This window comes from Pleurodeles waltl, chromosome 1_2 (genome assembly GCF_031143425.1).
Source record: "Pleurodeles waltl isolate 20211129_DDA chromosome 1_2, aPleWal1.hap1.20221129, whole genome shotgun sequence".
Lineage (NCBI taxonomy): Eukaryota > Metazoa > Chordata > Amphibia > Caudata > Salamandridae > Pleurodeles > Pleurodeles waltl.
Genome location: NC_090437.1, coordinates 99325166 through 99352510, shown reverse-complemented (window position 1 = coordinate 99352510; position 27345 = coordinate 99325166). Strand labels below are relative to the sequence as shown.

At 48.9% G+C, this 27345-nt stretch overlaps 1 protein-coding gene across 5 annotated transcripts in view; it reads right to left on the bottom strand.

Annotated features, from left to right (window-relative positions):
• Nucleotides 1-27345, bottom strand: part of LOC138297158 (tyrosine-protein phosphatase non-receptor type 9-like) — a 766145-nt gene that overhangs the window by 643551 nt on the left and 95249 nt on the right. For all 5 annotated transcript variants that reach the window (XM_069236649.1, XM_069236659.1, XM_069236681.1 and 2 more), the window contains one exon: nucleotides 13913-13954. In XM_069236649.1, the coding sequence (XP_069092750.1) occupies nucleotides 13913-13954 (42 nt within the window). The remainder of the gene's footprint in view (nucleotides 1-13912; nucleotides 13955-27345) is intronic.

Genomic DNA, 27345 nt, shown 5'->3' with positions numbered 1-27345 from the left:
TGAGTGGCCACGGGACACGCGCTGAGGGGCTGCTGGGAGGGTGGTGCTGGTGGTGGGGTGGTGGCTGTACCTGTAGATGCCGGGGGCACAGAGGGGCCCGCCACTGTAAGGGAGCTCCCATCAGAGGAGGAGTTGGAGTCGCTGGTCTCTGCTACTGTCCCCGCCGTGGAGCTCCCCTCGCCCTCCGTCACACTGGTGACTTCAGACTCCGTTGTCTCGTCCTCCAGGGCCATTTGGGATGCAGCTCCCTCCTGCTCCGGTGGCACTGCTCCTCCACCTGATGATGCTAATGCGCACAAGAACAGGGAGACCACAAAAAGGGGGGGGAAGAAAGAAGAAAGACATGTTCAGTGCATGCAATACCGCTACCGTTGGCGGACACTACAGACACAGCAGCCCTCTGAACTACGCCATACACTTAGAGTTCCCTAATTAATCACAGGGACATGGGGTACAAGGCCTATGCCCGATTGCTGCACACATGGAAGTCACAGGAGCCTGACTAGGTGCAACATAGCCTGCCTCACAAAGGGTCCTTACCTACAAAGCTCGCCCTGGCCTAGGGTAACCCACAGCCCACCTCCCCCACCCAGACACCTTGTAATGCATGCAGAGTCAGATGGATCTGATGGTACTCACCCCCTTGTGGCTGCTGTGATACCCTCAAGCGCCCATCCAACTCCAGATACGCCACCACCAGGATCCGGAACATCAGGGGGGTCATGGTGCGACGCGCACCCCTCCCACGTTGGGAGGCCATCCCCAGCTGGGCCTCCGCCGTCTTCTTGCTCCAGCGGCGAATGCCCTCCCATCTTTTCCGGCAGTGGGTGCTCTGTCTGTGGTGGACCCCAAGGGTCCGGACGTCCTTGGCGATGGCACGCCAAATATCCTTCTTTTGGTGGGGGCTGACCTAGAGGAATAGTACAGGGGAAAAGGATGATCTTTAATCGTCCGGACCGTCACAGTCATAGGCCCACGTTTCCAACCTTGCCCTGACGCACATACACTCACAGTCCGCTCATGCAGGCCTCAGTCACCCCCCCCGTATCTTACATCCACACCACTCCAAACAGGCATTGCCCATACACGCATGCTCACAGTGTACTCACCTGTTTGTCTGGAGGATCGTAGAGTAGCGTGTACTGGGGGAGGACCCCATCCACTAACTTCTCCAACTCCTCCGAAGTGAAGGCAGGGGCCCTTTCCCCAGACACATGAGCCATCGTCGCTTCCAGACTGAGGTCACAGCAGCACTTACTGTGTAGGTCCTCTCCCGTCGAAGGTCAGGTATCAAGTGAGTGAACAGACATAAAATGGCAGTCAGGTCCGCGGCGGTGCTTACTGCCACCGCCGGCGTACATCGTCATTGGCTCCTGGGACCCATAGGGCCCAATGTTAACCAATGCAGGATTGCGCCGCGGTCTTCGACCACCTACCGCGACGGTGTACAACGCCAGCGCAGTTACCTCATATCCCCTTGTCCCACATTACAGGTCAGGCAGCCGCCATTTCAGGTGGCCACATGGCATTAATTTTAAATGCGTCACACCTATCTAGGCCTTGCATACACAGAGTGACAGGCACATTGCGGATTGACAAATGTGTGCTATAAATTCTTTTTTTAATACCTCAGTGTTGGCTGACTCTGTGCTCGCTGTTCTCGTCCATAGGGCACGTCCGCTGGGGCAGGTGAGGAGATGGCGGCATCCTCCGGTGTACAGACCGCTGGTGGACCTGTCGACAATGGAAGAGAGACATATAATAGTCACCTACAGACATGATCGTGCCACAATCCAGGAACTGTGTGCCCAGTTGGAGCCAGACCTGATTTCAGCTATCCGCCATCCCACAGGAATCCCCCCTCTAGTGCAGGTCCTGTCAGTACTCCATTTCCTGACAAGTGGGTCTTTTCAAACAACAGTGGCCATTGCATCAGGGATGTCCCAGCCTATGTTCTCAAACGTGTTGTCCAGAGTGTTGTCTGCCCTGCTGAAACACATGCGCAGCTACATCATTGACCCTCAGGTGGAGGATTTGCCCACAGTGAAAGGTGACTTCTATGCCCTGGGACATATCCCTAACATCATAGGTGCCATTGATGGGACACATGTAACCTTGGTACGAGTGAACAGGTGTACAGAAACAGTAAGAGCTACCATTCGATGAATGTGCAGATGGTGCGTTTGGCCGACCAGTACATATCCCATGTGTACGCCAAGTTTCCAGGCTCAGTGCATGACGCTTACATTTTGAGGAATAGCAGCATCCCTTATGTGATGGGGCAACTCCAGAGGCACCGTGTGTGGCTAATAGGTGAGGACAAGGACCCAATACCGTGTGAATGATTGTCTGGGTCTGGGGATGTCCCTAAGGGTTAGTGTGTGTCTAACAGTTGTCCCTCGACATTTGCAGGTGACTCTGGGTACCCCAACCTGTCATGGCTACTGACCCCAGGGAAGAATCCCAGGACAAGGGCAGAGGACCGCTACAATGAGGCACATGGGCGAACTAGGTGAGTGATCGAAAGGACCTTCGTCCTCCTGAAGGCCAGTTTCCGGTGCCTCCATATGACAGGTGGTTCTCTCTACTACATCAGCCACTCGGAGTTGGGGGTCCCCTTTCTAGCTGACTTGATAAAGATCCAACCATTATTGTTATGGCATAAAGTCTTGACTTCTGAGCACATTGGATTAAATAAGGCCATTCTGTCTGACTGCATGGTGTCAACACATTCATCGAGGGTCCCCTGGTTGAGATATATTATGATCTTCTTCTAAAATATGGGCAGTAAAGATTATTACACAAACGCAGTCTCGTTGGGAAAAATCACCAGGAAGGAATTGAGGGCCCTGGCATTAAAGCATTTAGAAGAATTGCGATGGGAGGCAGAATCAAAAAAGGCCAGTGTTATGTCTAACCAATTAATTCTGTCGATGGAGGACATGCAGCCCTACCTGGTAAACGTGGTAAATCACTGACACCGTTTTGTTCTTACAAGACTAAGGTTAGATACTTTTCACCGCCTAGTAACCTTCCCAACTATGAATGACTGCAGTACCATTCTAAGGGTATGTCATTGTGATGCAAAGGCTTCTCAAACTACGATCCATGTGGTCTTATTCTGCAAATTCTATGCTAAGCAGAGACAGCGCCTATTAGTGCCCCTTTTAAGAGTAATTAACTTGCGCCAGTCTCGTACTGTGTATGTTAGCCTTCAGGTTTTATTCTCTATTGAGATGTGTGGAATTTTGGCTGACTTTTTATGTTCTGTATTAACTATAAGAAAGTCTATGGGGGTAGTGGTGTAATTTTAACCAGCTCATTTAAATATTTGTGAATGGGAAATTTAATGATATGTATTGTTAATATTTTTTTCTTGTTATTTATCTTTGTACTATTTTATTCTATTTATTGTGTTAATATATTTAGATGTGTTATATTTGATACTTTTATGACTTGCTGAAAGTCGAATAAAGTTATTACTACTACTACTACTACTCACCAAAGAAGGTGTGCCAGATCATCGTGGCCTGCTGTATGCTTCACAACCTGGCTTTGCGACGACAGGTGCCTTTTCTGCAGGAGGATGGTACAGAAGGAGGTCTTGTGGCAGCTGTGGAGCCTGTGGACAGTGAAGAAGAGGAGGCAGAAGAAGATGATATAGACAACAGAAACAACGTGATCCAGCAGTACTTCCAGTGAGACACAGGTAAGAAGACATTACTGCCTCCTACATCTCATACAATTGTTAGACCTATCATATGTCTGTCACTTTCACCCAGTGTATGGACCCTGACATGTCACTTTGCCTTTCCATTTCACAGATGTGGGTCCCACTGTGTGACCTCTGCTATATTAGCTCATGGACTAGAGCTGTTTACATAGGTATGTTGACAATACAATGGACATTGCTATTTTCCTTAATTATAGCAAATACACATTTGTGAAAGCACAGACTGACTCCAGATTGTTTTGTGATTCAAGGGTGTTTATTTAAGTGCATATTAGTGGAGGGGGTTGTAAAATGATCAGGGGTGATGGTGGAGGAATGTTCATGGCACAGTCCAGTTATTTGTCTCACAGGTGCATTGTCCAAAGGGGGATAGGAAGTGGAGCTAGGGCAGTTTAAGGATGGACAGGGTGACGAAGTGGGAAAGAAGGATGACATTCAGGGTGGTCTCATTTGTTGGTGGGGGTCTTGGAATTGTTCTCTGTCTTAGTCCTGGATCTCAGGGACCGTTTGCGGGGTGGTTCTCCATCTGCAAGGGGTGGGGTGCTGGTGTCGTGGTCCTGTGGCGGTGCCTCCTGTCCACTAGCGCCGGCAGAGGTGGTGGGATGTTCATCATCGAGGCTAGTGTCAGGGGCCCCTTGTTGTGTCATAGTGTCCCTCCTGGTGCTCACAAGGTCCTTTAGCAACCCTACAATGGTGACCAGGGTGGTGCTGATGGACTTGAGTTCCTCCGTGATCCCCAAATACTGTTCCTCCTGCAGCCGCTGGGTCTCCTGAAACTTGGCCAGTACCGTTGCCATCGTCTCCTCGGAATTATGGTATGCTCCCATGATGCTGGACAGGGCATCATGGAGAGTGGGTTCCCTGGGCCTGTCCTCCCCATGTCGCACAGCAGTCCTCCCAGCGCCCCTGTTTTCCTGTTCCTCTGTCCCCTGAACCGTGTGCCCACTGCCACTGCCCCCAGGTCCCTGATGTTCTTGGGTTTGTGGGTTTGCCTGGGTTCCCTGTAGTGGTGGACACACTGCTGCTTGCCGTGTCCTGGGGACAGAGGGATGGGCCCGCTGGGTGGGTGCTGCGCTGGTGTTTCCTGATGGGGGAGGCTCTGTGGTGGGATGTGCTCGTGTGTGGGAAACCGACTGTCCCGAGTCCCAGATGGGCCGGGCTGGTCATCTAGATCCAGCTGGACAGAGCTGCTGTCATCACTGTGGTCCTCTTCTGTGGGGGGGGGGGGAGGGGGGGAGGTGGACACGTCTGGAACCTCCTGTCCGGTGACGTAGGGTAGGGGTACTGCAGGGGTGTAAAGGCATGATTATTGCATCTGTGTGTGCCATTGTGTGCAATGGGTGGGTGACCCTATACCCCAGTGCTTACATTCTTGTCTAGGACCTTGTGTGATATTTGGTTTGGGGATCTGTGTGGGTATCTGTAGTGGACATGCTTTGGTGATGGGTGTCCATACTTTGGTGTTGCATGCTGGGCTTGGTGTTGGGATGGGTGGTTTGTGATAGTGGGACATATGTGAGGTGTTGGAGTGATGGGGTGAGGGTAGGGGTATGTGATAGCATGCAGATAGGGTGGGGGATGTAATAGTTAAGATTTGAATTACCAGAGTCCATTCCTCCAGCTACTTCTGCAAGGCCCTCTGGATGCAGTATAGCCAAGACCTGCTTCTCCAATGTTGTTAGTTTTCGGGGAGGAGGTGGGGGTCCGCCGCCAGTCCTCTGAACTGCAATCTGGTGTCTTGAGACCACGGAACGCACCTTCCCCCGTATGTCGTTCCACCTCTTCCTGATGTCATCCCTATTTCTTGGGTGCTGTCCCACTGCGTTGACCCAGTCCACGATTCTTTGCCATAGCTCCATCTTCCTAGCTATGGATGTGTGCTTCACCTGTGATCCAAATAACTCTGGCTCGACCCGGATGATTTCCTCCACCATGACCCTGAGCTCCTCCTCAGAGAACCTGGGGTGTCTTTGCCGTGCCAAGGGGTGGTGTGGGTGATGTGTTGGGTGGTGTGTGTTGTGATGTGTGGGGTGATATTTAGTGGTGTGAGGTGCGTGGATGTTGTGTGAGTGATGGTGTTGTGTGCCTGTGGATGCTAGTTTGTTGATGGTGGTGTCTCTCTGTGTGCTTCGTTCTCAATTTTCATTGAAGGGGTTTGTGGGTGATGTGGGTGTGTGTTATATATTGGTTTGGGTGTGTGTATGTGTATCAGGTGTGTGTATTTCGATTTGTCCAATGTGGTTGTGTTTTGTAAGAGTGTGTGTATTTTGAGCACGGCGGTGTGTGCTGCCAATGGAATACCGCGGTTAAAAGACCGCTGCATGGATTTGTGGGTTGTGATAGTGTGGGAGTATTCCTGTTGGCGTGACGGTGGAGGTTTTGTTATCGCCAGTTTATTACTGACCTTTGGTGTAGCAGACTTGTGTGGGTGTCTAGATTTTGGCGGTTTCCGGCCTGTGGGTCGCAGTAGCTGTAGCGGATTTCCACCACCGCAGTGGTGTGTTGGCCGTCTTCTGCACGGCGGTAAGCAGGATTTACCGCCAGGGTTGTAATGAGGGCCTAAGTGTTTATTGGTTGAGGGTGCCCAATTGGGTGGGACATGGTTAAATGTTTTAAAAGGGTGGTAGGGTGTGGACATCCTCTTTGGCTGTTGTCACACCCAGAAGTAGGCATAGTTGTCTAGTGGTAGGCCAAGGCTATTTTTTCTGTGGTTATTCCATACATTTTTAGTGGTGGTATATTTTTGTAGTGGCTATGGCGAGTAGAGTTGTGCATGCGGTGAAGGTCTTGCAGCAGGAGGGGAGGGAGGATTTGTTGCAGAAGAGAGTGTTGTCGCAAGTGTTGGTGGGCATGGAACGCACAAAAAGGGCATCTGCTGAAGGGGTATCGGCCGCAGTTATAGCATGCACTTCTCCAGTGTCTAAGCATAAAAAATGCCAGCAAAAAAGTGCGACCGGGAGGCAGGCACATTCCTCACCTAGGCTTTCTCCTGTCCCAGAGATGTTATCTGTCCCAGCATTTAAATTTTCTGGCACCGCGGCTGTGGTGTTGCGAGGTGGCCCTCATTTGGCGTGCTACTCTGGCGCTGTTTCTCAGGAGCATGTTGGTGGACTGGGTAGAGGCTTGTCAGGGCTTGGTGTGGTGACATCTGTACACTGCTTGGGGGCTCCTAAGGAGGAAACGCGCACACACGCTGTGGGAGAAATAGAAAGTGAGACGGGACAAGGAGTATTGGGGCTGAGTGACGCGTCAGCAACTGAATGGGAGCTGGTGGACACTTTAGAGGAAAGACAGTGAGGAGTGCTTCCCAAGATGGCAACGCCCGCAGTTCTTGCCATTCCTATTGTTATTCTTGACTCCAAGGAGGAAGGTGAAGCCCATCCTTCCACGGAGAGTTAGTGGATCGGGAGCAGGTGAGTTTAATGGCAACTGAGGGCCGTTATATTCCTGTGGTTCCTAGCTGAGTGAGCGCAATGGTCAATAAGGGGCAAAGGTGGGCAGTGGACAATGGGTCCCTACTTCATGCAGTACAGCAGTTTGGCTCCATGTATGAAGCAGTGAGTTTGATAGGTAGAGGTACTAGTTGTGACCCAGGTTTAGGAAGTTGGAACTTATTTGGCAAGTGAGTGTAAGATAGGTGTGGATCCAGCTACTGGTATTTTTGTTCAGCCTGGGGCGGCTTGCTCTCAGCCAGGGTGTGACACATCCTCCAGACTGGCCGGCTTGGAGGAGCAGTGCCTTCATTGGCACAATATTCTCAGCACCAGCATTGTGAGGATACCGGTGGGGGCCAGTGCAACCTCGAGGTGCCATTCAGAAGCGAGAGCAGGCTCCAGAGAGCTAGCTGCTTGACATCGGGGAGACAGTTGGAGCTGCAGCAGCTTCTGCTGGGGGAATGATCGTCGAGGACCAGCCAAGCACCAGCTGGGGCGCTGGCATCATGAGCATTGCTGGGTTGGAGGAGGAGCCTCTGGACTATGATGAAGGGGGGAATTTGGAGGAAAGCGAAGTGGTGGAGGATATTGTGTTTAGGAGCACAATATAATCCCACACATCCTAGACATATGTACGTTTGGGAAGACTAAAGCATCTGAAAATGGGCTTTTACCTAACGATGGGAAGAGTGTTGGTGTTTTGCAGAAGACAGTTTTGAAGACAATCCGGTGCGATCTCGGGGGCAGCAAAGGGGAGAAGAAGCTTCAGGCTATATGATCTTCGGTTCCGAAAAGTAAGCTGAAAGGGCTGTTGTGGGCAGGTAATGTGGGGGAAAAACCCAAAGTGCTCTGTTGCTGTTGGTGATAGTCCAGTCAAAGCACCAAGTAAGGGCACAAGTGTGTTGGGAGGTAAGGACGTCTATTCAGGTGAATTTGGAGGATCAGAAGAGTGACACTCATGAGGCCAATAAAGACAGAAAGTGACCTTACACGGGGTGTCGATGCAGTTGGGGGTCCATCTTACTCAGCAAGTGAAGGATAAGATTTGTAACGGGGAATTTGTGAATGTGTTTAAATTGTTGCACAGAGAAGTACAGGCAAAGGAAGGTTGAAAAGAGGAGGAGTAGGAGCTGGCTTGTAGGCTGAAGGTGCCCTCTACTAAAGAAAACTAGACTTCTGCTTTCCTCATTTTTGCAAACGTCTACTGTGAGCGGCATCCAGAGCGATGCGTTGCACTTTTCAAGCACATGGATGTGGTACTTAGGGCACAGATGGATTATGGAGGTTCTGGGTGGTTCAGGTACAAAGAGGAATTCCGGGCCAGACTAGCAATCAATTCAGAGAAGGAATGGGGGGATATAGATAACGAGATACGGATTCAATGGCTTTGCACTACCAAGAATGTTCCCATGGTCCATACTGCTAGCGGAGTACCTCTACAATACAATCCCTTTTAGGGGCGCGCCACCCAATTTGGGGTGGGGAGTTTTGCACAAGGGCAATTTCAACAAAATGGGTCATGCTGGTCCTTCAATAGAGGAGCGTGTACTGAACTCCAATGTAAATTTAGACACAACTGTTCCAACTGTGGGGGAAAATACCCTATGGTTCAGTGTTTTGGAGGGGTCCAGTAGGGTTGGCAAAGCAGTGCAGGTAAAGGCAAAGACAGAGGCTGGGGTCAGATGCAGCAGGTGGTGGGAAAAAGACAATACTCCTACTAAGATGCATATTTTAGGTTACTGGTTGTAGTTTTATCATCATAAAGAGGAGGCAAAGTCTCTGTATTGGGGGTTCTTGGAAGGTTTTTGTTTCTGTTTTCAAGTGCAAAGGATTTGTAAATGGGCAAAAAAATAGAAGTCCACATTGGAAAGGCCGGAATTTGTGAGTCAAGCTCCAAAAGAAACTAGAACAAGGGAGGATTGTAGGCCCCTCCGCTCTTGGTCTCTGCCAGATCTAACCATTTCACAATTAGGTGTGGTTCCAAAGAAGCAAGAATTCAGGCTTATTCATCATTTGTCTTGGCCCATGGATGAATCCATAAAATGCCTTTATTGCACAGGACGATTCCATGGTACATTATGCATCGGTGGATGAAGCCACTGCAGTGGTAAGGCGATGTGGAGTGGGAGCAGAGATGACAAATTCTGATATTCAACTAGCTTTCAGGTTGTTGCCAGTGCATCCAGACAACTTTCCACTTTTGGGTCTGCAGTTTGATGTTTCTATTTTTATAGATAGGATGTTGCCTATGGGTTGTTCTATGTCATGTTCACTTTTTGAAACATTTAGTTCTTTTTTACAATGGGTCTTTCAAGCTCAGAGTGGTTTTCATCATGTTACTCACTATCTGGATGATTTGTTCTTGCTGGGGCAAGAAGGTTCTTGTGATTGTCAGAGTGGTATGGAGTGTTTTCCGGTAGCCATGGAGTAGATGGGTGTTCCCTTAGCTCCGGATAAAACACAAGGTCTTGCCAAATGCATCAATTTTTTTGACGCTTGGGTTCAATTCATGCACAATGGAAGTACGTTTGCCTGCTGACAATAAACAAATTGATTTCTCTCTTGGAGGAGGCAGTGTGTAAGCCCAAAATGGAACTATGACAAGTGCATTCCTTGTTAGGTCAACTGAATTTTGCTTGTTGGGCAGTGAGAGTCTGTCATGCTTTTTGTCTGCAGCTTGGGTTTACAGTTCAGGGTGCTTTTTTCCCACATCACCGAATAAGACTTCGGGCTAGCATCAAGGCTAACCTCAGAATGTGTTTTTTCTTTCTCAAGGACTTTAATAGTGTGACAATGTGGACAGATGAGGAACACTGGTTGTGGTCGATTAAAACATTTTCAGACACCTTTAATGCTCATAGTTTTGTCCTGTTTTGGGACAGTGATTCTTTTGCTGAGAATTGGCCTCCGGCCTGGAAGTCATCTCGACATAGCATTGCCTTTTTGGAGTTCTTTCCACTAGTTGTGGCTTTGGTCCTCTGGGGTCAGAAGTTGGCCAACAGGCTTGTTCTTTCTAATGTTGATAACCACACTGTGGTTAACCTGGTTAATTATCAGGAAGTGTGTGATGAGAAGGTTTTGAAATGATTGAGGCTTTTTCTGCTGGGTTGTTTGAAATTTAACATCTTGTTCAAGGCTAGATATGTTTCTAGTGTGAATAATGATATCATGCGCTCTCTCGTTCTCAGTGGCAGAGATTCCATGGGCTGGCACTGAGAACGGATGAGCAGAAGACAGCATTGCCACAGGAACTATGGGCGCTGGGAGACTGAAGATGTTGCATTTGATTCAGCAGTCAATAGCCCCATCTCCTCGCAGGAGCTATGAGCAGGCTTTGTCTGAATTCATTCTTTGGGGTGGGGTTTGGAGGGTGGATAGTCCTTTGGTTTTGCATACAGACATGAGGATGCTGTGTGCTTCGTAATGAAGCAGATTGATGCAGGTCTTTCAGCTGTATCATAGCAGGTAAGATATCAGGTATTTCCTTTTATGGTAAGTATTTCTGGGGATATGATGCAATGGAGGGTGAAATTTGCGGAAGAATTGTTGGGCTGGGGAGGAGGGGGTGAGGGTAGACAGGAGGCGTCCCATTTCTGGTTAGTTATTGTGGGTCATCATGCTTGTATTGCAAGGAGTCTGTATCTCCCCTTGGTAAACTGCTCTATTTTCCTTGTGTATGTCTTGGTTTTATTATGGTGAATTCATGGTATTGGGATTGTTGGACACGAGGGTAAAGGGCAGTTTATTGCGTTCTAATGTAAGGGCATGTGAAGGTGGGATCCATATTTGGTTAGCTACATCCAAGACTGATCAGCTAGGTAGAGGTCATAAATGTCCTCTAAAGGCAGCCTCCCCACTTCCTGTCCTTTTTTTTTATTGGTCTCTTTTTCCCACTCCTTACCTCCTGATGTGAAGCATGTTTTTATTCATGAGGATAGATCTCAATTTACTTCTTTTTAGGTCCTTTTGGTACTTCTGAAAGCGCTCAGTAAGTTGGGTATCTCTCCTAGAGATTATGGAACCCACTCTTTTCGTATTAGTGCAGCCACTGAAGCTAGGAAGACAGGCATCTCTGCTAAGGTTATCATGCATATGGTGGGTTGGAGGTCACAAAGCTTAAAGCAATACATTATTACGAGTCCTCTTGATATTTGAATAAGTCTGTGATTGTTTGTTACCATACAGTTGTTTCTTGGGTTAATTTTCTTTTTCTTTTCGGGTTGTGTGGCAGATCCCAACGGTGCAATCTCCACAGTATGGATAGCTGGGCACTCCTTCATCCATTGGGCAGCAAAGTATGCAGATTTAAGGCATTTTGGTTGTTAGCTGGGTTTGGATGGGGCCCGGGTGAAAGTGTGGTGGGGTGGCAAAAGTGGCATGAGGTGGGGTGAGTTGCTGGGTGTTCTCTCTAAGAAACTGGCTGCAGGGTTTTGTCCGGATTTGCTGGTTATCCACCTGTGTGAGAATGATTAAGTGTCTTTATTGGGCATTGGTCTATCGAAGGCAAAGAATGTGGACTTAATGAGAATTCGAAAGAGGTGGTTGGGAATGCATATAATGTGGATGGAGGTAGTGCCTAGGCGGTACTGGCGAGGAGCAAGGGATTTTGCAGGCAATGAAAAGCAGCACAAGAAAGTCAATAGAGAAATGAGAGGTTTTCTGTAGAGCTCAGGATATTTCGTTTTTACAGCACCCAGAAATAGTTCAGGATGATGTGCCCCTTTATAGGTAGGATGGGGTACATTTGTCCTTTTTGGTAATTGAGTTTTAGTTATTGCAATTGAGATTGAAGATTGCTGAAGTTTTGGGAGAAAGTTTGTGGGATTCATAAAGTTCTTTCTGCGGTCAGGGCAGTACAGTGGGTGGGACAGGAAAACACATAAAGGTTTTCCTGGTTGGTGGGTTTTAAAGCCATTTATTGGTTGGGAGGTGGGTGTGAAAGCACACCAATGAGAGGTCAGGGATATTGAGAAAGAGCAAAGGGATGGACGGACAAGGGTAACAATGCAAGGTGGAGACCACGGCAGAGGGGTACTGGATTTTGGGTACAAGGATGGGATGGTAAGGGTCATCACGGGGGGGGTAAGCTTTATTAGAGGAAGAGGTTGGGGTTTAGGAGTTGTTAATGTATTAGTGAGGACGGTTTTAGTTTTGTAAGGCTTAGGGCCACATGTAGGTAGCTTTTTGCACCTCGCAAACAGCAAATTTGGCTGTTTCCGATGTGCAAAAAGCACATTGCGATGCACAAACCCAGTTTTGCGATTCGGTAACATGGTTACTGAATCGCAAAACAGGTTTGCGACTCGCAATTAGGAAGCGGTGTTCCCTTCCTAATTGAGACTCGCAGTGCAATGTAGGATTGTTTTGTGACCGTGAACGCAGTCGCAAAACATTTGCAGTTTGCACACCTTTCAAATGGGTGCTAACCCATTCGCAAAGGGGCAGGGGTCCCCATGGGACCCCTTCCCCATTGTGAATGTGACTGTAAACAAAAATTCAGAGCAGACAGTGGTCCAGCTTGTTTGGAAAGCAGGATTGTAAACTCCTGGTCTACGAAGCGCTATTTGAGAGAAGGGAAATTACGTTGTTTTGGGTCAGAGACCTAAAAGGGAGTTGCATTGAATTCCAAATGGAAATCCTGCACAGTATGCAGGACCTATGCACCTTGTGTTATCAGCAGCTAATTTTGTATAAAGAAGCAAATTCAGTTCCCCATCTCTAGATGGGAAGAAGGGGTATTCCTTACATTGGAAACTGGCATTAGATGATAAGATGATGCTCCACGCAAAGATACTCTGTTACATTGCTCTCTGTAGCCTCTCTCTTGAAAGCGGAAGAAAAGATATCCTTGTGACGGGTCGGGTCGGACCGACCCGCACACAATTGCGACTGGTGCTGACACTGCCTGGGATAACCCAGAAGTAACCTCGAGGTCAACCCTTCCGATAGGTTCAGGACTCTCTCCGCAGGAACCTGGGGAATTAAAAGGCCAGGTCACGGAGTTAGGAGGAGGCGCGGATGGTCAGAGAGGATACATACAGGAGGCGTCAGAGGACCCAACCCAAAGACTTGTGAGGACCCAGGGGACGAGGAGACACCTAGGACCGTCGGCAAACTCAGAGAACAGAGCACGACCAGAACAAGGAATCATCGCGGTCCCAACCTGGGACGAAGACAGCCGGCCTCGGGAAGCAGAATCTTAGGACCCGCCACGCTTCAGGAGAAGCGTGGCCAAGCCAGGTATGGGGCTGGGGATGGGTAGGGTTAGGGAGGACGGGAGGGTGGATATAAATATATAGATATCACGGGCACGGTCACCGGGGCGGGAGGTACATTGATAAAGAGGTAGGAGGTCGAGAACGGGGAGCACGGCAAGCACAAAATAGATGACTACCAGGAAGGCAACAGGGTTCAGGTACTGGCAGGAAAGAAGAAGAGAGAAAACCCAATTATAAAAAAAAGAAGACCCAAGAGAATAAGGAAAACAGAAAGAGAAAAGAACATACAGGATACGTAAGAGAGAAAAAGCCAGAATCAAATACAAACAGACAGATCTGAGTAAGACAGAAGACAGGAAAAGAAAGGAAAGAGCAGAAACAAGGGACAAGGAAGAGAGAGGAAAAGAGAGAGTAAGAGAAGAGCGGAAGACAGGAAAAGAAAGGAAAGAGCAGAAACAAGGGACCAGGAAAAGAGAGAGAGAGAGAGAGTAAGAGAGAAGAAAAGAGTGATTTACTCAACCACTTACCGTGCCTATTCTTCTTCTGTCCTCACATGCTTCCCGAGAGGCCTATGGAGAAAACAGAAAGAAGAAGACGAGATTAGTCCACCAAGACTGGAGGAGGCATCCGAAACCAACTACCACAGACTTACTCACCATAAAGTGTTCTGTAAAACAAAATAAACACTACTTACCTATAGACTTAACTAGTCCTGTGTGCTTGATATCGGCCAGGCTACGACAATCCTCTTTGAGAGTCGTACTGATTTGAGAAATGGTTTTTGAATTGTCCTGAAAAGGAGGGACCTTGAAAAGGGAAGTGGCTAGTGGAGCAGCCCATGCCTCAACCAGTCCTATTAAAAAGGTAAGGCTGAAAAACTTTCTTAAAGGCTCACTGGGCCATATCTAAGGACGTGAAAATATTGACAAATCATGCTACCTCTTTTACAAAGGGATCACAGAAAACTAAGCCTTTGGCTGATGGGGCAGCCTCATCTATGGCCAGCTCACAAAACTTGGGGTCGGTCTATAGGAGGATAGAACAACAGCGTTCAAATGATGAAGCACAGTTGCCATTAACCAGTAACCAAATGGATCGTTGAGCCCAACCAGCCAAAACTTCTGGCTCAACAAGGGGATCTTGCTCCTTTGCTATGAAGGCAATGTCTAGTATCTTAGCTAGCGGGCCAGACACGTTGAGCAGCTTTTACTGTCAAGCTTTCCAGGATTGAACTATGCCTTTAGGGTCTTTTACAAATTTTCCTACAAAAGTGGATATTTTGGTGTCTATGCCGGGGGTGAGAGATACCTTAACTGGAAGGAAAGGTCTGGGGCATACCACTGGAAGGTGAGTCCTGATTTTTTTAGGGAATGGTTTCAGCAGTCAACTCTGAAGGTACGCTGCCTTATTGGGGGACAGTGTCCATTCAGAGGGACAGGAGTGAATTATTTCCTCAGGATCACAGGTGTCATGTAACAAGGGTGTCTGAGGATCTGAAGGGTCTTCCCCTGTGTACAGCTGTCCTTGACACCTCTTTTTTGGATCTAGTAGCCAAGCTCTAACGTCTTCATTATTAGAGGCTTCTGTATACCTATATGGCTTGAAGGGAAACTATACTTTCCCACAGCCTCATCATCCTCCACTACCTTTGGGATAGATGTCAGGTAGTCCAAATAAGCTCTTTTTTTGTCCTCATAGTACCGCCATTGAGCACCAACTAAGTTTCCACCACACCATGTACATGGTTGAACTCGTTGTCAGTTCACTGGGCCAGAGAATGAGACAGGCTTCCCAGTCTTACTGAATCAAGAGCGAGTAATCATCGGACGGAATAGCATGTCATATCTTCAACAATTCCCAAAACCCACCTTCCCCATTCTTATTTACGCCTCTCCTTTCTATCTCCTTGAAGTAGACTGCTGATCTTTTCCAAGCATTCCAAGAAGGGGCAGAGGTTTGAGCCTAACACTTGCAAATTTCCATTCTTGCGTGCAGTATTAAGTTAAAAAAAAGGATGCACATTGTAGGAGATGTCACCCGTATCCTGATGCTCATTCCCAAACTAAATTAAAGAGGGGCTTACCTCCATAGCGACAACCAAAGAGCGAGAGATGGTCTTACCCACCGCTGTCTAAAATTTCTCCAATTTTGGACAAGAGGCAAACATATGCACATCATCTGCCTTGCTGCTCCCACAACGCTTTCAATTAGAGGATGCACTCCCTCTTATCTTTGCCAATTTCTTAGGCGTCAAGTACGCTCTGTGAAGGGTGAAGAAATTATTTCTCCTTAGCACGGCAGGCTAACCACTGAATATAAAGTAGTAAAAGATACTTGCAATAACTCTTCAGGCTCTGCATCTTGCAAGTATCCACTCCACACAGCTTACAATGCTTTCATTCTTTCCTCCACTGCTATCAGGAGATGCTGGTATCACCGTGCCACCTCTTTCTACGTGATCCCACAATCTTGAAGATCCATTTCCATTTGTCCTGGTTCAGGGCCAACCCCCCCCGGGCTCTTGAGCAACGCATTCACCTGATAGATCTTAAATCTGGAGACAGCCCCCTCTGTCGTATTGCTTCAATACTCCCAATTTAACCTCTGCCCGTCGTTCACCATCTGCCCCCATCTAGTGAAACCACTTTGTTTTAAGGGCTTAGCAAGGCTATCCGGCCAGGAGGTAACCTGCTGTACCAAGCAATGCCCAGAAGGGATGTAATCTCGTTCCAGGTAGTGGCTGCTGCCCGCATACATTTCAGTCTGACCTTCTTGAAAAACTTTGGTGCCCCAAATTTATAAGAGAAATCTTCCTCAGACAGGCCTGAGAGCATTGCTCCAAACATGGCCCCTACCAGGGACTCCTCTGGGCATAGTAACAGCATCCTATTATTCTTTAACTGGAAAGCCCAGCAATAGAGCTGAAGATTCTGGAGACCCAACCCACTTAAACCAACACTATTCCTTATTTTTTTTCCAGGATAGGCCTATACCCTTACTAGCTCACATAAATGAAGTTATCTCCCCTTGCAGTTTTGAAATGGCCTTTATGTCATATGTTAACGGAATATTGTGAAACAGAAAGGTAATTTGGGGTAAAATAGACATCTTCACCAAGTTTATCCACCCATATATAGTAAGTGGGAGACTGCCTCGTTTTTTTTTAACAAAACTCCAACCTCACAATCCATCTTCTCGAGATTTACAGCTGTCATTTTCCCTACATCTTGGATTATTTTTATGCCCAAATATCTCATCTCAGCAACACTTCAAGCTTCCCCACAGTTGTAATTCCAAGCCATTATTTCTGTTTTTTGCTGCATTTGTCTTATATCCATCAAGCCTCGCAAAAACCCTGGCTTCTCTCATAAGATGTGGAAGGGCAGAGTTTACATCCAGGGTGTACACCATTAGATCGTCTGCATACAAAGCGATTTCCCTAGAATATTTGCCTCCTACAAAAGGTTTTATCTGTTCATTTAGTCTCAGACTCTTGGCAAAAGGTTCAATATAAAGGTCCAAAAGATCTCAGGGCAGCCTTGCCTTGTCCCTCTTTCTATTTTCACAGGCGAGGAAAAACTACCATTCACTAGAATCCATGCAGTTGGCGCTATAGATCCTTCACAACACATTTATCAAGGTTTTGCCCACTCCAAAATGTGTTAAAACCGCCATACGATATCAACAATTAACATGGTCAAATGCCTTAATGGCATCAACCGTTACAACTGCTAATGGAATACCTCAGGTTGTAGCTAATTCGATTGAACCTATCAGGGTATGATTAAGTTCTCCCCTAGCAATATTTTTTCCTTCACAGAGTATGACAAAAAATTCACCAAAATCTTTTGTAGGTTTTTCCGCCCAGGGTGCATTTTAAAAGGATCTCTGTGGACTCGCTGGATTTCTGCCTCAAGACTAGCCACAAAACCTTCCTGTGGAAAGGTAGAATTCAGTAAATTAATTACAAAAGATTTAGGCCCTCATTATGATATTGGCGGTAAATGCCGCCACGCTGACAGCCGCCAACATACTGCTGCGGTAGCGAATATCTGTTTGCCATATTATGACACACACACACCACTCTGACAGAATACTGCCATATACACAAATCCGCCAGCCCAAAGGTCAGTGCTAAAGTGGCAGACCAAAAACCCATACGTTACGCCAACAAAACAACACCCACCACATTATGACCCACATAATGCCGCGCTCAGAATGGACACCCACATACAAAACAACACCACATTGGCCAATACGAAAAACACACACCTGACACTCATACACACACCACACCCATCCACCCACAGCACCATAAAACACACATTCACATTACCCTCAACACTTTACGATTACAAATCATTGCCACCAGACTGACACCAAGACCAATAAGACAACTAGACACACACCACTTACACCCACACATCCCTCATGCACCCCACATCACACACCCCACCACATTACTCAACACACTCTCACCAACACACACCACACAATACTCATGTCCCCACAAAGGCACCCCCGTTTCACTGAGGAGGAGTTAAGGGTCATGGTGGAGGAAATTGTCAGGGTACAGCCACAGCTGTTTGGAGCACAAGTACAGCAGATTTCCATTGGCAGGAAGATGGAGCTACGGCGGAGAATCGTGGACAGGGTGAACGCCGTGGGATAGCATCCACGAACAAGGGACAACATCAGGAAGAGGTGGAACAACCTACGGGAGAAGGTATGTTCCATAGCAGCAAGACACCAGCTCGTCATACAGAGGACTGGCGGTGGACTCCACCTCCTCCCCCACAGCTCACAGCATGGAAGGAGCAAGTACTGGAAATACTGCATCCTGAGGGACTCGCTGGAGAAGCCGGAGGACTGGACACTGGTAAGTCAACATTTACTACTTATCATCCCCCATGTCTGCATGCCATCTCACACCCTTAGCCTCACTCCCATCACTCCACACCATCCCGCATACTGCACCTACACATATGACTAATCCCAATGCCAGGCCCTGCATGCGATACCAATGCATGGACAGCCCTCCCAGCCCTGCATGGACACCCATCACTAAAACATGTACAACATAGGGAAACTAACAATCCCACAATACATCACCATATACAAGCAAAAGGTGGCAGGGCAACACCAACGATAGAGGTGAAGCCAGGGATGTACCAATGTCATACACATGTAGCATAATACATCACTGTCATCCCCACAGGTACCCCAGCCAATGTCAGTGGAGAGGAGGTGCCACGACTATCCAGTCCCCAACAGAAGATGGCCCCAGTGATGACAGTAACTCTGGACTTCAGGATCTGGATGACCTACCTTGCCCATCAGGGACCACTGGACAGCCGTCACCCTAGCCCACTCACAGACCACCACAGAGCTTCCCCCATTAGGATCCAACACCACAGCACCCACCCAGCATACCCACACCTCTGTCCCTAGGACATGTCAATTAGCAGTGTGCCCACCTGTGCCCCAGGCCACACCTCACACCAAAGACAATCAGGGACCTGGGGTCCGTGGCAGTGGGCACACCATTCAGGATACAGAGGCACAGGTCAACAGGGACACTGAGAGGACTGCTGTGCGCCAGGGGGAGGACAGGAACAGGAAACTGACTCTCCAGTAGGCTCTCTCCGAGATCCTGGGAGCCTACCATCATTCCCAGGACACAATGGGCCAGATCGTGACAACGTGCAGGAGAACAGGAGGCTGCAGGAGGGACAGTATCAGGGGATCAGGGAGGAGTGGCAGGCCATTAACACCACCCTGATCTCCATAGCAGACATGGTCAACATCACGAGGGAGGCAGCAGCACAGCAGCAGGCCCCTACCCCTAGCCAGTCCATTGACCAGCCCTCCACCTACGCTGCCGGTAGTGGGCAGAAGGCCCCACCACAGGACCCACAAGCCACCAGCATCCCTCTCCCTGCAGAAGGTGAACCACCCTGCAAACGTTCCCTGCGACCCAGACAGAAGCCAGAGACACTTGCCGAAACCACCGCAAGGAAATGAGACTCTCTTGATTGTCCCCCTTGTGTCTCACTCAGTCACCTTGAACTGCTGTTGCTCCCTTTTCTATGGCCACTTGGACACTGCTCCTGTGCTACAAACAGACTGGAACAATACCCTGGACTTTCCTACATCATCACCCCATTCCATTGCACTTTTCCCTCAATTTGTTAGCACTAAAATAAACACCCTTGAACATAACTCGACTACTTGTATGTCATGTGTTGAAAATGTGTATTCATGGAAACAGTTACATCCATTGCAAATGAACTGTACATTGCGAGAACATAGAAATAATGACATATTGCTGGCTGTCATCAGCACATCAGTACACAGTTGTCATAGCACCAACATCTGTAAAATGATAAACCATAGGTGACAGTAAGTAGAGGTAAAAGGAAGTTAATGTAATTATGCCACAGCCACACAGAATACAACAGTAGTCATAGAAATGTAAAGTTGCACTGTCTCACCTGTGTGTCATTGGAAGAACTGATGGATAACTGATTTTCTGTTGTCCTCATCCTCAGCCTCTTCATCCTCACTGTCATCAGAGTCTACTGCTGTCACAGGGGCATCGCCTGTCTCCTCCTCCTGCAGAAAAGGTACATGGCGTCTGAGGGCCAGGTTGTGCAACATGCAGCAGGTCACAACTATCTGCCAGACTTTCTCGGGTGAGTAGCACAGGGATCCACCTGTCAGATGGAGGCACTTGAACCTGGCCTTCAGGAGCCCAAAGGTCCTTTCGATGGTATGCCCATGAGCCTCATTATTACGTTCTTCAGCCCTTGTCCTGGCATTCCTCACATGGGTCAGCAGACACAATAGGTTTGAGTAGCCAGAGTCACCTGCAGGTATTGAGGGACAACATTTAGCCACACACAATCCTATGGGGTCAACAGTAGAGGCATACACTAACATACAGTGGGTGGGGACCATGGCTCACCTATTAGCCACACCCTATGCCTCTGTAGTTGGGCCATCACATTTGGGATGCTGCTATTCCTCAAGACAAAGGCAATATGCACCGACCCAGAATACTTAGCATTGATGTGGGAGATGAACTGGTCCGTCAGGCACACCATCTGCACATTCAGTGAGTGGAAACTCATACGATTCCTGTACACCTGTTCATTCTTGCGTGGGGGACGAACGCAATATGGGTCCCATCAATTGACCCAATAATATTGGGGATATGCCCCACTGCATGGAATCCGGCCTTCACAGTGGCCAAATCTTCCAGCTGGGGGAAAGCAATGTCTGCACATGTGTTTTTGTCAGGGCAGACAACACTGTTGCCAGCACAATTGAGAACACTGGCTGTGATATTCCTGCTGCCGAGCCCACTGTCACTTGAAAAGAACCTGTCACCAGGAAATGGAGCACTGATAGCACTTGCACAAGAGGGGGATCTCAGTCTGATGACGGATAGATGAGATCATGTCTGGCTCCAACTGGGCACACAGCTCTGAGATTGTGGCCCTGTCCAGTCTATAGGTGAGTATAATGTGCCTGTCCTCCAGTGTAGCTAAGTCCACCAGGGATCTGTACACAGGGGTATGTCTCCACCTCCTATTCATCTGCAGCGGTAGGTATCTAAGGGACACAAGAGTGAGTAGGCTGTCACAGTTTGAACAACAAAACCACAACAGCAGTCCACATGGTGCACTTATGTATTGGGAGAGTGTTAATGGTGAAGGATGTGCCAATCTAACCTGTGATGCAGTAATTGTCGATATGCCTGTCCCCCCCCTAAAATGGTGACCGCCTGTCCTGTATGTAGGGACAGGTGGAAGTGAGGTAACTCCGCCAATGTTGGGCGTCGTGACGGAAGGCGGTCTTGCACTGCAGTCCAATTCCTCATTGGATAATATAGGGCTCCATGGAGTACAGTGGCCAATGGGATGTACAGCGGCAGTGACGGTGTACACCGCCGTAGATGTGACCACCATTTTCTATCTCAATCTTCACTTGTTTCCTGAGCTTTAACAGGAGAATACCTACACTGCGTGTGCTGCTGTGACCTGTGTCTGGAACCTCTAATGGCCCGGGTGACCAGGGAAAGGGCCCCTGCCTCCACTTCGGAGGAGTTGGAGCAAGCGGTGGATGGGGTCCTACCCCAATACGGACAGCTGTATGGGCCTCCAGACCAACAGGTGAGTACCCTTTGGCCACAATGCATGTGGCAAGGATGCATTGAGATGTGTGTGAAAGCATTGTGTAAGGGGGAGGAAGAATGGGGGGATTGTCTGTTAGTGGTGTACATGTTGTGCACTGGGCTATATGTGTGCCAGTGGTGATGGAAAAGGGTATGGTGGGCTATTTGTTTGACAGGCTGGACTGCTTGTTTAATGGTGTACTCCTGTCTGTATTGCCTCTGCAGGTCAGCGCCCATCAAAAGAAGGGAATATGGCGTGCCATCGCCAAGGACGTGCGGACCCTGGGGGTCTATGGCAGGCGGAGCACCCACTATCGGAAACGGTGGGAGGACCTGAGACGCTGGCCATGGAAGACCGCGAAGGCCCAGCTGGGGATGGCCTACCAATGAGGAAGGGGTGCTTGTCAGACCCTGACCCCTCTGATTGTCCGCATACTGGCTGTGGCCTACTCTGAGCGGGATGGGCGCTTGAGGGCTTCACAGCAGCCACAAGGGAGTGAGTACAGTGGGTATCAATACATATTTTGGCTGGTGGGGTGGTATCCGGGTGGTGGATGTGTGTTATTGGGTGCCCCTGAGGCCAGGCCAGACATTGCAGCATGGGTCATCTGAATGGTAATGGGTGTATGGCAAATACAGGTAACCTAGCTTGTTAGGAGTCCATTTCAGCCAGGGCATTGTGGGTCCCAGGACTGCTGCAGTTGGCAGTGTGTAGTTCTCATCTCGCCTTAGTGACTAGCCATAACACTGGTAGTGCAATGCATAGTGCTTAAGCCTGTTTCCTGTGAGTGACGGTGATGTGTATGACAACTGTGGTATTGGTGCAGTCATTGACCCCGTGTATCCTTTGTCTCTCTCCCACCCTTTCTTGTTTTGTCATCCTATCCTTGTGTGCATTAGCATCATCTGGTGGAGGAGCAGGGGCACTGGCGACAGAGGGAGCTGCATCCCACATGACCCAGGAGGCAGAGTCCAGCGACGTCGAGGGAACCAGTGGGACAGAGGGCGAGTGGAGCACCACGGTGGAAACAACACAGACTCAGATACCTTCTCCGATGGGAGCTCCCTGGTGGTGGCAGACACCTCTGTGACCACCCCAGCTGCAGGTGCAGCCGCCACCCCCGTACCAGCACTGCTCTCCCAGCAGCCCCTCAGCGAGTTTCCCGTGCCAGCTCACCCAGGAGGGTGGGCATCTCCTTCGCCCCAGGCACCTCAGGCCCTGCCCCAGTCAGCCCTGCCGCCCTGAGTGAGGAGGCTATTGACCTCCTGAGATCCATCTCTGTAGGGCAGTCAGCCATTGTGAAGGCCATCCAGGGGCTGGCATCCCAGATATAGCAATGCAATGCATTCCTGGAGGACATTCACAGTGGATTGGCGGCCCAACAGAGATCAATTCAGACTCTGGCCTCCTCTCTGATGGCATCCATTGTCCCTGTTTCTACCGTCCCCCTTCCAATTTCCACTTCCCAGTCCCATTCTCCTCAACTCCAACCCATCCCAGGCACTCATACATATGAGCATGCACACAAGACAACACCCAAGAGTGTTACAGGCAAACACAAGCACCACACTTTATCCCACAAGCACTCACGCAAACACCATACAGTTGCAAACAAGACAACATCCACTGCCTCCACTGTCCCCCCCTGCTCCTCCTCCACCACCACCTCCATCCCAGTCACATCCACACTCACACCTGCATGCACTACATCAACAGCCACCACCAGCATCACCACACCAAGCAGAACACACACCACAACAGCCTGCATCCCCTCTGTCCTCTCCCACCCTGTCTGTTCCCCCCTCCTAAAGGTCACAAATGCAAGCACTCCACACCCAACGGCCATCCACCTCACATCAGCATACAGCCCATGCACCTGCACCCAAATCCAGCAGACATACACCTTCAACAACCACTCCCTCAACCTCCACTCCCATTACTCCTCTCTCCTCCCACCCCAACGTCCCTAAAAAGCTTTTCTTTTCCCAAATTGACCTGTTCCCTCCCCCAGTCCTGCTCGTATGAGCAGGGTACCAAGGACACAGTCCAGCACCTCGGCCAGACAGTCCACAGGGACAGTGGTAGCACCACCTACTCGTGGTGGTAAGAATCCCACACCTCCATCGAAGAAGGGGAAGGAGCAGCCATCAGAAAGTGCAGAGGTGGCCCAGGACGCTCCTCCATCCACCACCGCACTGCAGACATCCGTAAGTGCAGAGGCGGGCCAGGAGACTCCTCCATCCACCACCACACTGTAGCCGTCACCTCCAGCGGACGCCATGTAGGCCACACTCCAGGGACAGCTGTACGAGTTGGCCCCTTCAGAACCCTTGGGCAAGTCACCCACCTGAGAGACTGTGGCATTGCACCCCCCAGGACAGAGCAATGGGCAAGTTGCCCCATCCAGAACCAGTGGGCTTGTTCCCGAATCCAGCTGAGGTGACCCCTCTCCCCCTGAGGTGCCTGCCTATTTCCAAATTGATGCCCCTGCAGTGTACTATCCGGATGTGGTCAGGGTTCGAGTTGGGCCTTGTGGCCCTTTAAACATTGGACTAGGCGGTGTCCCTTTGTGTACATGTATACATATCTGTTTCATTGACAAATCGAATGTTGATCTGATTACAATCACTTTCGTGCATTCCTGTTGTCCTTGCATTATTCTGCTGTTTTACGGGGACAAATTGTTTTTTATGTGCAGCTGGAGGTGTGTGTGTGTCTGGGGTCTGTTGTGCATGTGTGCATCACTCTCATTTTCCTCCCACCCTCCCTTGTGTGCTAGGTGGCTGTACTCATCGTCATCCTCGGCGTTGGTGTTCCAGGTGGAGCATTACTTAGAGGGTCATCGGAAAGACTTGCAGTTCGGGTTCCATGGAGGCGTTGTTCTACCCTGAGTCTCCGATGGTGAGTCCTTTTTCTTCTGTGATGCGTTTCTGTCAGGCTTTTGATGGCATTGGTACTGCCCCGGAAAAGGTGGCGGATTGATGTGTTTTAATATGGTGGGTGGTACTTTGTCTTCCATCTGGCTGTTGGCGCCTACCGCAGTGGAGAGTGTTGTTTCTGCCCTGGCGGTTGGTGTAGGACATTGGCTGTCTATGGGATTTCTAACCGCCATGGTCATAATGAGGGCCTTAATATCCGTCCCTTCCATCCCTTCTTTCACCCCCAGGTTTCTGACGTTGCTCCTTCTGGCGTTATTCTCCATTCTTTCAAGTCTTGCAGACAGAGCCTTCTCACGCTGCTTCAGATGCACTACCTCCTGAGTATTTCCTTGCTCCAAAGTTTGAAGGCCCTAGAGCCTATTTTCTAAATCCCATGTACACTGGGTTAGACTCTCTATCTTTGCTTCTAAACTAGAGCAGGTCACCTGTATCTCTTTGTGATTTGCCTCAGAGATTGAAAAATGTTCTTTAATCTCTTGGGTTAATTGAGTAAACATCTGCTGAATCGCATCCCATCCTTTAGGTCCGCCATCCCCTGTGCCTGAACCCACTGTAGCCCGAGTCTCACACTGACTGCTACTCTCCCCTGTTGGGATCTCCCTTCCCACTGGGTCTGTCTCTTCTGCTGCCAAGCATGAAAATGATAGGTTGATACTACTGGGGGCTGCAAGAGCACCCAAATCTTCAGATTCCACGCTCCAAGTTTCTATATTCCTAGTTTAATTACTGTTCTCCCTCACTGAACCTCTACTAAGAGCCATCGCTACTTCCATCAGCCTCACCCTGCCCAAACTGGAGCTAATTCTTTGCTCATCCACTCCAGAGACCCCACTTAGGTCAGCCCGTATTTTAAAATAAGATTTTAATGAGTATGTAATTCTTTGGGGTTTCTTGACCGGGGGGGGGGGGGGGGGAGATCTTATTTGAGGCGGTGGGGAGCAACTCCCGTTATTCTTGCAGAGTATTTCCTAAAGTGAGAGGCTTTGGCTGAGCGAGTCCTAGCCCGAGATTTTGCCTGTCTTGCTGGCGCCTTTACTTTAGCTTGGTCCATATCAGCGTCATCCTTTCCAACTACCCACATGAAATAGTGTGACCATAAAGTGTATCTGTTAACACTGTCCTGCTGAAGCCCGATCTATCTATAGTCTCCCTCCCCTGTTGCTTGTGGGCTACATGTCTAATGCATTGAAAGCCTAAAATAACACCTGCACTTGGACCAAGGTCACTGTCGGACCGCCATCCAGCAATATCCATTAATACGTAGTACTTACTGCCTGCTGTCTCCGGCTGCAGAAAACTTCATCTCGGTCTTGTTTCCTCTGATTACTTTCTCGCTGCCCTGGGGCCCGCAACTGGTGCTGTCTCTGCCGATTCTCCCCGCGTCGTAACCTCACTGCGGCAGTGCAGCACGGAGATCCCAGAGCGACCCTGCCGCTGTAACCCAGCACGGAGCCACCACCATTTACCCAGCCAACCTCAAAGACGGACCAAAGAATCTCGCAGGAGGGGCCTCCTCCTCGTCTGCCTCATAATAAGGTGAGCATTATTGTTTCTCACTTATGGTATCGCAGTACCCGTGTAATGGCTCCCGACTGGCCACTAGCCAGCCTCCATGTTCCTGGAACCTCACTGTCTGTCCCTCAAATAAGCTCTTTTGAGGTGCTTGAGAGCATCAGTTTTGAAGGCAGGCCTGGAGGTGGATTTGAAATGGCCTGGAGCCTGAACTGCTGAAGTAAAAGACAGCTACGAGGGAGGGTGAGACAAGCCTGCGAAAAAGGCTTGAAGCTGCTCTGCAAGAGGACCCACTGAGGCCAATATGGTTCTCTGAATATAATTTTGAAGGGACTGACCAAGAGCAAGCCTATCCGGACCCAACAAACAATCTACAACACCCCTGAGTGTCCAATCAATAGACACATTGGCAGGATTACTGTGCAACATGGTAATATTCTCAGGCTTTGACAGAATCAATTTAAGTCCTCCGAAATGTCAAAATGTCCCCCTAATAATTCAAAGAGTTGTGCCCGCTTCTACCAGACAGACATTTAGATTTTTGAATAGGGTTGACATTTGTGTGGCACAGAAAAGCTATTAAACCTAGCAACTATATCAGAAAAGCTCAATATAGAGTAATGAATAATTTAACTGTTTCAGGCAAATGGAAATCACCATATAAAACCCTCAGGTTCAAACCTGTAATCATTGATTATTGCAGCCCCAAGCAGTGTGGGCATCTAAGGGGTAATTGTTACAACCCTGAGCACAGGGCACCCCCAAAACGAAACGGCAGAAGGGAAAAACACCTAACGGGAGGGATGGGTGCCAGCCAGACGGGCTGAAGGGCAAGTGAAGGCAGGGCTGTGATGGTAGGCAAGTCTCGGATGGGCAGCTACATCGAAAAAAGAGCAAAAGGTAATTAAAATCTCCCTAAGAAAAAGGAGCATGAGACAAGCACACATCTCTCAAGGAAAAGGACACGTGCTTCCAAGAACACCGCCAGAATAATGCGCGATTACAAAATGACAGCGGCACTGGACACATGGAAAATAGATTATTAACAAATGCAGCCAAAGTGAAGTCGTACGGCGTCTACAAGAAAAAGGCATGATTGAAAGAGCAATAAGACTAAGCAAATACCAATAGGCAATGAAACCTCATTAACAAACACACTTAAGTAGTAAACATCTGAGGTACATAACTTGGAGGCCGAGCAGCAGAGAAGAGGAGGTGCTTATATTACTCAGACTGTATATTGAACATCATGGGCTCTGATTGGCTATTGAACCTTCTAATTTTGTGACTTGTAGTTCATATTGGAACTCTGAGTTTTTTTCATGTTTT